This window comes from Gadus macrocephalus, chromosome 14, assembly GCF_031168955.1.
Source record: "Gadus macrocephalus chromosome 14, ASM3116895v1".
NCBI lineage: Eukaryota > Metazoa > Chordata > Actinopteri > Gadiformes > Gadidae > Gadus > Gadus macrocephalus.
The window spans coordinates 16912941-16923514 of record NC_082395.1 but is presented as its reverse complement, the minus strand read 5'-3'; the positions used below and the strand labels follow the sequence as shown (position 1 = coordinate 16923514).

Sequence of the window (10574 nt, the reverse complement as noted above, 5' to 3'; positions counted from 1 at the left end):
CCTTTCCTCAGCTCAACGTTAGCAACTTCAGCTTATCCAACCGTACCTTTTCTACCTTACCATATTTGCTTGACCTTTCCTACTCTACCCTGTTTGGTTGCATTTCACCGGTTCTTACCTCATTACCTTACCTTATCCCTATTCTAATTTACCTCACCTCACTGATCATACCTAAGACCAGATTGCCGTTCCAGTTAACTGGACTTACCACACTATACCTTAATTTTACCGATTCCTCTTTACCTCACTAAGTTACCTTACCTTATCGTATTTACCTTACCAGTTACTTTACATATCTATTTCTTACCTTACCTTGGTAACCTTCCTTAAAGTAAGTTACCTCCCTTTGTTTTGTTACGTTAGCATGATACCAGGTTACCATGCATCCTTCACTTAAATCTTTCATCCTTTCTTTACCCTGGCACGTAACCTTACCCTACACCTCCCTGCCTTACCTTACCCTTCTTACTCATTCCATTTGTCTCCCTCCACTCGTAGTCTTATCCAAGTTCTACTGTTTTCCTTTTCCAAAGTCACTCCCAAGTCATCAGTATGTGTGTGGTCTCTGTTTCCAGCGTAAGGGGATGTGCCCGTACACTAATCAGACACAGGGTTTGCCCTTTGACCCCCCTTCCACATCGATCTGGCTAAAACAGCAGATAAAGAGAAAGCCTTTCAGGGGGTTACCGGGGTTAAAACGGTCTTTGTTCCAGAAAAACGATAGGCTGAGAAAGATCACCTGTGATCTGTGTCACATTTGGTCTTTACTCACTTGGCATGGGATGGTGGAAATCGACTGTTTAGACATTGTCTAAAGCACTATGACTACATTTCCTAAACCTAACTTTTATCCTTGATCAAACCTGTCTGAAATATAAACGTTTTTCATCGTCTAGATCCACTTTACACTATAACAATGCACAGATTTTTTAATTGCAGTGATATTTTTCCGCATGCATGAACCTTTAAATACTCAAAACATTCAAAACAAAAACTGTTAAAGTGATCTTGTTTTTTCGATAAAGCAGAAACTCCCTGCAAACAATTCATTGAGGTTGTGAATAGTTCAGGCTATTTACAAACATTACTGTCTCACTCCCTCTCTCCTTCCGCTTTGTCATTCTTACCTTTTATTTGATCTAACCCTACCCTCTCTTCCTCCTTTAAATGTTGATCTTTCTATAACATATCTCTTTAAAGCAATAGGCGTGACAGAGATTGAAGTAATTACAAGGGAACTCAGGTCTCTATGCAATATGCTCCGGTTATCATCAGTGCTGGTGGAGGCACCGCCGTGGCTAATATGAGCATGATAGCTGGGGTGAGGTGTAGCTTGTGATTTATGTCATTTGCCTGCAGTGCATCATTGCTGACCAAAGGTAATACCAGCAAGCGAGTCATCCACGGGGGACATGATAGCGACTGACAGGTTAATTACAGCTGGTTAACAGGGCTCAGCCACGTCTGTGCCCTGTGGAAAGCCCTGATTACAACAATGATAATATTTCCTGAATCTCTGGTTGCTCATAATACAGTCGCTGTCTCTCTTGATCTGGGAAAATAGTTTTTTCCTGTAATGAGTACACAGAGAAAAATACAAATAATGAAGGAACATTAATCAAGCAAAAAGTGATACTTCCGCTTGAATTTTCACCGAATTTCTGTTGATGAAGAGTCTATTTCTTAAATTACCTCTCCATTACTATTATTAATGCATTAACATACAAGAAACATCTTCAATTAATTTGCCAAAACGTCTTAATCTGTAATCATTGTGCACTCATGCTTGGAGTAACAGGAAAACAGAAATGTCAACGATACCGTGCTATTTGTCAGTTTCAAAGTGCATGTCCCGTTAAGTTCAACCGGTTTATCCCGGCCCGTGGCACATTTAAACTGAAATAAAAAGTTTGTTACATTCCTGATAAAACCAACATTTACATAAAATAAAAAAAACAGTGTTACAGTTGCTGTATACTTGAAGCTATATCTGCCGTGTTCCCCTCCCCCAGACCCTCCCATGCTGGACCCCGTGTTCCAGGACGTCCGCTCCAGGAACTACCAGTTTGTGACGCCTGCGCTGCGGGGTGCTGCGCTCCAGCCCCCCGAGGCTCACCAACGTACGATGGTACCGCAACGGGGAGCTGGTCCGCATGCCGCGCTGGACCCCAAGGACGTGCCGGAGTACAAGTTCAAGCTGGAGCCCAGCAACAACGGCTCGTACGAGTGCCGCGTCAGCAACGCCGCAGGCACCTCGGCCTGCACCTTCGACGTCTCTGGTGAGTGGCGGGGGCCACGGCAAGAGGGCCGTCCCCTCAGTGACGGCAACGCGCAATTGTATTGAATTGATTTAATTAGATATAGATGTTACGTTAATTATTGATATGTTGTGGCTGCGTCGAGTTCTACTCACGTCATATCCCGTCTTAATCGCACGTCGTGCTCACGTCACGTCCCGCCTCAACCGTATCAATCAGCGTTGACTAGTTAGGAGCGAAAGGAAGCTCCTACCCCGACGCAGGTACTACCACCCGAGCCACTCACTGAGCCCCTCAATGGCGGAGTGGGCGGATCCTCTCTCCCGAGCACACCCTTCGCGGCTCACCGGAGGGAAGAGGCACTCAGTCGGAATGCTACGACGAGTATGATGATGTTGGATGTTCGGACTCTGCAGTGCGATTCATTTTGATTTGATCAATTTGTTTGGTTGATTGAGACGATAGTACAAGCTCGAACAGGAAATTCAGGAAATCACATTTTATATATTCATTCATATATTAAATGAGTCTGATCGTTGGATAGTAAGTAATTATTTAGTTTGAAAAGTAGTCCAAAGGGCTATTAGGATGTGAACATTTGCATTCAGTCACTAAGCAGACATTTTAATCCAAAGCAATTTATAACCGAGGCTTAGCACAAAGCATACAATGAAATTGAAATAAAGTGCTGCACAAAGTGTGATTTCTTACATAAATGAAACCAACTGTGGCCAGAGTGCAGAGTAAGCTACAGGGTTCAAACACAGGCTGAGTACAATCAGGACTCTCTCTCTCTCTCTCTCTCTCTCTCTCTCTCTCTCTCTCTCTCTCTCTCTCTCTCTCCTCTCTCTCTCTCTCTCTCTCTCTCTCTCTCTCTCTCTCTCTCTCTCTCTCTCTCTCATCTCTCTCTCTCTCTCTCTCTCTCCTCTCTCCTCTCTCGCTGCTCTTCTGTCCCTTGGTCTCTTCGATCATCTCTATGATGCTCTGTCCTTTGCTCTTTTTATCATGCTCTATCTCCTCCTTTGTCCTATGTTCTCTCTCCCCTCTCTCCCTTTTTCACTCTTTCTCTCTCCCCCCGCTCTCTTTCTTTTCCTCTCTCTTCCTCCGTCCAAAGTATCCTCTCTCCTCTATTGTCTTTTCTTTCTGCCTTCCTCCCGTGCACTCTCCCCTCACCCCTCCCCCACTCTCTCTCCCACCGTCATAATTTCCTCATCTTCTTTCTCTCTCTACCGCCCTCCCTGCTCTTAGTCACCACCCTCATTGTCTCCCTTCCTCTGCCCTCCCTTCCCAGCGAGGCCGTATGATGCTGAGTTCTACTTCGACACGCCCAACCCCATCCGCATCCTGAAGGGGAACAACTACTCCTTCAACCTGCAGTGGACTCAGAGGGACCCGGAGGCCACCGACCGCATCATAGGGCTACTGGATCAACGTCCGCAAGGTACACACACACACACACACACACACACACACACACACACACACACACACACACACACACACACACACACACACACACACACCACACACACACACACACACACACACCACACACACACACACACACGCACACATACAGACATGCAATCCAGATGCACACACTGAAAGACACACACGCTGGGACGCACAGATTTCAAAACACAATCACACACGCAACACACACAAACATTCACACAAAGACCTTTCAAACCCACAAAACACACACACACACACACACACACCACATACACACACACATACCCGCACACACTTGAGCATCAAGACACACACTCACACTCACACACACATACACACATACACACACACACACACACCTGTGTGTGTGTGTATGTGTGTTTGCATGTGTGTGTGTATGTGTGCATGCTTGTGTGTGTGTGTGTGTGTGTGTGTGTGTGTGTGTGTGGTGTGTCTGTTGGGTGAAGTAAGCGAGCTAAGTAAACACAGGGCTCTATAAGCGGGGTGAAAATCAGCTCTGGTGTTGGAGCAGACAGTCGATCAATGGAGGCCTGCAGTGAATAGCAATACCAAAGCAATATTCTGTTCCCTGATTTTCATTTGCTCTCTCTCTCTCTCCTCTCTCTCTTCTCTTCTCTCTCTCTCTCTCTCTCTCTCTCTCCTCTCTCTCTCTCTCTCTCTCTCTCTCTCTCTCTCTCCTACTTACTTTCTTTCTTTTTCTCTCTCTCTTAATCATTTTCTTGCTGATTTGAAAGAGGAACATTTTTACCTCTTTCCTCGTCTTGCCTCATCTCCACTGGGCCTGTTTGATTTCACACCTCCTTTCCTCTCCACTCTCCACATCACTCTTCCTCCCCTCTCCTCATCACTCTTCCTGTTTCTCTTTGTTATCCTCTTGCCTCCTCTTCTGTTCTCCTCTCCTTTCTTTTCCTCTGCACCCCCCCACTCCCTTCTTACCTTCTCTCCTATCCCCTCCTCTCTCCTCTTCTTCCCTCCCCTCATCTCTCCTCTCCTTTCCTCTCCTCTTCTGTGATCTCATGCCTCTCAATTTCCTTCCCTCTCTTCCTCTCTTTCCTCCCCCCCCCCCCGTCCGTTCCGTCCGTCCGTGGTATAATCAAAGTCTTGTGTAAGAGCTTGTCCCCAAGTGAGTACTTCCTGTTTCCGACCCCTGCCCCCACCTCGCTTTCCTTTAAGCGTAATTTATAGCCGCTGTGATGTGCTGTTGGTGAAATACGCATCCGCACCCATGGGGGCCATGGCCTCACGTTCTCAGGCCTGCACACTTTGCCGCCACGTTGCAGTGGATGCGCGGTTTGCGTTCTCTCTTATACCGTAGTTCCCTTTCCTTTGGCTCAGCGGCTGTGATTAAATCCTCTTTGGTTCCGCCGGCTCACGCAGTTAACTCACAGCGAATGTAATTAGGTTTTACCTCTCACTTACCCCCCCGCCCGTCAACTCCGCTAATAAACACTAATCATTTTATTTAAAACTGTCTGGCAAACAGGACTTCAGTGCTAGAGTACCAGACAGATACCTCCCCCCCCTCCCCCAACCACACTATCATTAGCTAGTCCAGGCAAGTCGAGACCCCTACTGTCAATCACCCTGAAAACACTGACGCATAAACACACACACACACACACACACACACACACACACACACACACACACACACACACACACATATAAACACACACACACGCTCAAACACAGACCCCCCCCCCCCCCCCCCCCCCCCACACACAACACACACACATGAATTCGTTCACACACACAGTATCATTATCTATAGCAACCACCCACCACGTCCAGGCCACGGCTGTCAATCTCTCTGCAGTTCAGAGATGCTGAAGAGACATCACTACAAATTTTCTCTACACACAGGGAGCTTTGTTGAATGTATGTTACTTCCAAGTCAATAAAATACATTAACTACAAACAGTCCCTCAGACTGTTTCTCTCAGTCCATCACCTATTCCGCCTGATCTTTATCCCACTTTCCTCTTCCCTTTTCTATCCCTGTCCCCCTTCTCGTCTCTATTTCTGTTTGTATTACTCTCTCTCTCTCTCTCTCCCTCCCTCCCTCCCCTCCTCTCTCCTCTCTCTCTCTCTCTCTCTCTCTCTCTCTCTCTCTCTCTCTCTCTCTCTCTCTCTCTCTCTCTCTCTCTCTCTCTCTCTCCTCTCTCTCTCTCTCTCTCTCTCTCTCTCTCTCTCTCTCTCTCTCTCTCTCTCTCTCTCTCTCTCTGTCACTCTTACCTCTGCTTTTCTGTGGTGTGTGTGGTGTGTGTGTGTGTGTGTGTGTGTGTGTGTGGTGTGTGTGTGTGTGTGTGTGTGTGTGTGTGTGTGTGTGTGTGTGTGTGTTTGTGTCTCTGTGTGTGTGTATCTGTATGTGTGTGTGTTGTGCATGGGAGAGAGAAACAGTGATGGTCAGTGAACAATAGACAAATACGTGGTACACAAACTACAGAACAGCAGCAGCATATATTTATAGTTTATCCCTTGACAAATCCTTTTTAGGTTTATATCTAAAGCCTGAAGGCAGAGGAGTTCAAATCTGGGTTAACAGGTCGTTTGTCTTTCTTTCACTTCAAATTTGTTTACACAACTCATGTCACAAGAAGCAGAGATCTATAAGTGCGTAATTGGGGGTCCAAAACTAGACCAGCTGAAGTAAACTGCATTAGGTTTTCAAATAAGCACCATTCAAACTACCCACTTTTTGAATACACTTCTTAAAATCCCTTTCTGATAGCTGCGTCTACTTGAGCAAATCTATTTCTCTTTCGTAGAATATCTCTATAACAACATAGGAAACCAGACGTAACTCTGCCCCTTCATTTTTTGGTGTCTGGCCTAGCCTCTGTGCCGTCTCCCCCCAGAAGTTCTGCTATAACGTAGTAGGACAGCTGGATCCGGGATGACTTCTGTGCGGGCCATTCAGCCACAACGTCTACAAGGCTTATGCTACTAACATCTGAGTGGAAGCCATGATGTTTGAGGATGTGACATGACTGAGAAGCAGGGAGGAGAGGGGGTCTCATCGGAGAAGGCGGTGTGTCCAAGGTTAATGTCTTTCATATGATCAACTCATGTTTAAATGGTAGCCTGTAACGTGGGCCTGAAACCCAGTGACGTTGTGAGTGCTGTACGGACATCTGCAAGTCTGATTGGGTGGATCTGCTTCGACCAAGTGACCCGACCAGATAATGATTGTGTGAGTTTGTTTGGTTTATGTGTGTGTACGTGTGCGTGTGCATGTGCGTGTGTGTGTGTGTGTGTGTGTGTGTGTGTGTGTGTGTGTGTGTGTGTGTGTGTGTGTGTGTGTGTGTGTGTGTGTGTGTGTGTGTGTGTGTGTGTGTGTTTGAGTGATGTTCCTCTTCACCAGGCTGTTAAACTCCTATTTCCGCTGCAGGTGGTCCCCCTTTCTGGAGATTAGCCATGTTCACAGATCCTCCTCTATTAAATTAACACACACACACACACACACACACACACACACACACACACACACACACACACACACACACACACACACACACACACACACACACACACACACACGCACACACACACATCTCATTCACTACATTTGAGAATGTGTGTGAATAGAATATCTGTCTTTCTCTTTGTAGTTGGTTGCCTTGATATCATCTATCGCAACAATTCAATTTGAGGCTTTTACTCATTCCTTTTCTCTTCCTATCTGTGTCTGTGTCAGTATCAACCACCCCTAATAATCAAGCCTTAGTCATAGTATTAGTAGTAGTACTTCAAGTCATCTTTATTCTCATCCCTTCACATCACTTTCGTTTTCTAAGTATCTCTCAATTCCTTCCTGTGTCTGCTCACCATCTGGCTCTCTCTCTTTTTGTCTATAAGAGTCTAGCTGAAACACAAGATATTATAAAAAAAAACGTATACTAACTAACACAAATCCACTCCATGTGAAAGCATTGAAAATGTGTGAGTGTGTGTCCAGCCATGCATGTGTTTGTGTTGCTATGCTTGTACATCCATGTGCAGATACATGTCTTTCAGAAGTATATGGAACACCTAAACCTCCCCCGATGCACAGGGTGCTGTATTGCTGTATTGTGCTAGCACCTCCCGCCTGCACCAAATCATGCATACTACATGAGCGCTCCTCCTTCAGCCTTACTCTGCATAATTACTATGCATACCCTGCGTAAGCAGAGTGTAAATGTTTATATGGCTGAATGTAGGCTTAAGTGGGTGTTAAAAGGATCATTGCACTCTCCACGGCAGCTAAAATTGACACAATTAAACGCACCAACATGGAAGGCATGTGTGAAGTCGTCATTTTTGGTTAAAATCATATCGTCCCATAAATTGATTGTAGATTTCATTACTTGTGCTGGAGATAGAGCCATTTAGATTTTGTAGATTATGAAAATGTATCGAGTATGAAGGAGTCGTTTATTAGGTTTGTTTCTATAAATCTATTTGGATGCTTGGTATTTGTTATAATATTTCAGTATTTGTGTGTGTATGTGGGTGTGTGTGTGTTGCGTGGGTTTATTTTTGTTCGCATTTATGCATTTATTTGTCTATTAGTTAACAAGTTTTGTGAATTTGAAAGGTATGCATCTGTTCGCTGTGAAAACAGAAATAGATTGCTTTTCTCTTTACACAATGAGGGCTCTTTCTCCTCCTCTCTCTCCTTCTCCCCCACTCTCTCTCCATCTCTGTCCCCCCCCCTATCTCCCTCTATCAATGTCTCCTCCTCCATCTCTCATCCTCTCTACCTTCCAACACACACACACACACACACACACACACACACACACACACACACACACACACACACACACACACACACACACACACACACACACACACACACACACACACACACACACACACACACACACACACACAGAGACAGAGAGTTAAGTGCATTACCTGATAATGGCATGCTGTGGGTGTATTACACAGCGGTGGGGAAGCGGCTGACCTAATGCATTACATTCAGCCCGTTGCCAGCTCCTTTGTACCGAGTCTGGATCCCAACCAGTGGATGCACAGCTAATGGAGCCGTCCTTCGTGGGTGGAATAACTACTACCACCAACGCCACCGCGATTGGTTTATTAGAAGTGGTTCCAGCAGTGGAAAAGGCGAGAGAGAGAGAGAGAGAGGGAGAGAGAGAGAGAGCTACCTTAGTAACACGTTGGTGAGATCAGACTGGATAAGACAGCGTTGTCGTATCCTCCGTGTTTTATCTCGGATAACTCACGATTTTTGGTGGCCAAACAACTGAATATCATGTTTAATAAGCTTGCTTCTTTTTTGTAGGGTAACACTCTACAACTGTGACCGTTGTAGGTTCGTAATAACTCTATCCCTATGTAAATGCATACTTCCTATAGGAAAGTAGGCAACCAATTCACGTCCTCTATTACCAATTACCGATTCATGTTGCAATTTTATTTATCCAAGGTTTATGTTGGTTCCAGTCCAAGTTCAACTGCTATCTAGAAATAAAGAGTCCCTTGTAATAGAAAATTCCATAGTCCTTAAACGGTACTGTAAATGAAAGCCTTCCACAGTATTACTATGTATAACCATATCCCTTTTAACTAGGTTATAAGGGATCGTTATCTTGTTTTCCATCCACAAACACAAACTTTATTCAGGTATGTTCTGCGGCATTACTAATTAAGACGTTACAAATGATCATTCCTCTCAACATTTCCACACAATAGGCAACTTACAAAGTAGGGCTACACTGCCTTAAACAAAAGCCCAATTTAAACGCAATTAACCCGGAGACGTCTCACCTATCTAAATGTTTCCAATGGATAACAATCACTGTTTAGAAATTAATCCTGCTACCTCTACAATTTTAAAAAGCAGGTGCCGAGCAAGGTTATGTGCAACGCACATAGATTGTATATAGTAAAGATTAAACTGACGATTAAACTTGCTACATGTGTATATTGTGGGACACTATGGTCTCCACCTCATCCCTAACTCTCCACCTCAAGCTGGTGTGTAGTGAGCGTTCTGGCGCCGATTGGCTGCCGTGCATCACCCAAGTGGGTGCTACATATTGGTGGTGGTTAGTGAGGTCCCCCCTTCACTTTAGGCGTCTTTGAGTGTTATTAATTATTATTATTCTTCATGTTTAACCTCTGTTTTCCTTTTATTCCTAGTCTGTTTTACATAGTTTTGAATGATGACTATATGCTCTGTAAGGTGACCTTGGGTGTCTTGAAAGGCGCCTCTAAATTAAATGTATTATTATTATTATTATTACTATCGCAGACCTTCTTTCATACCAAAAAAATAGCCTGCAAACGAGTACAAGTCTAGGTCTACTCATTGAGATTTCGACGGTGTATTTGATTCAAGTATTCTGCTATTTCTGGCATCACTGATTCTGATTTGTGGACTCTGGATTGATTATATTCAGGCATTCGGACGGCCGTCTCTTTGGGGAAAAGCCAACAACAGTCCTTCCATCCATCCTCCGCAAATTAAATGAGAAAATATAGTATATATGAGTATGATGACATAGATCAACATTGAAGAGGCGGTGGTGTCTGACTGGCATGAGCGTGTTAAAGTCAATGCAAGCTAAATATTGCATGGAAAAGGCGATAACCAGTTACAAGGGATATAGAAAGAGCCTGGAAACCAACAAGTTTATCCTTTACAGTAGCCTACAGCTTACATAATGAGGCAATTGTAAAAACATCTGCAAGAAAGTACAAATTATTAAAGAAGATGTGCCTTGAGATTATAAAAATAAATCTTAATCCCTCTGGTAAATCCATGAATCCATTATAATTGGGATCTCATCTGTGGTTTCTCTGTATTTTCCTACTTGTTTACCAGTG

The 10574-nt window shown here is 44.4% G+C and overlaps 1 protein-coding gene across 1 annotated transcript in view; it reads left to right on the top strand.

Moving 5' to 3' along the window:
* Nucleotides 1-10574, top strand: part of LOC132472456 (MAM domain-containing glycosylphosphatidylinositol anchor protein 1-like) — a 52535-nt gene that overhangs the window by 17591 nt on the left and 24370 nt on the right. Inside the window, 5 exon segments of the mRNA XM_060072063.1 lie at nucleotides 2013-2074; nucleotides 2076-2157; nucleotides 2160-2279; nucleotides 3550-3674; nucleotides 3676-3699. Coding sequence (XP_059928046.1) covers nucleotides 2013-2074; nucleotides 2076-2157; nucleotides 2160-2279; nucleotides 3550-3674; nucleotides 3676-3699 — 413 coding nt within the window.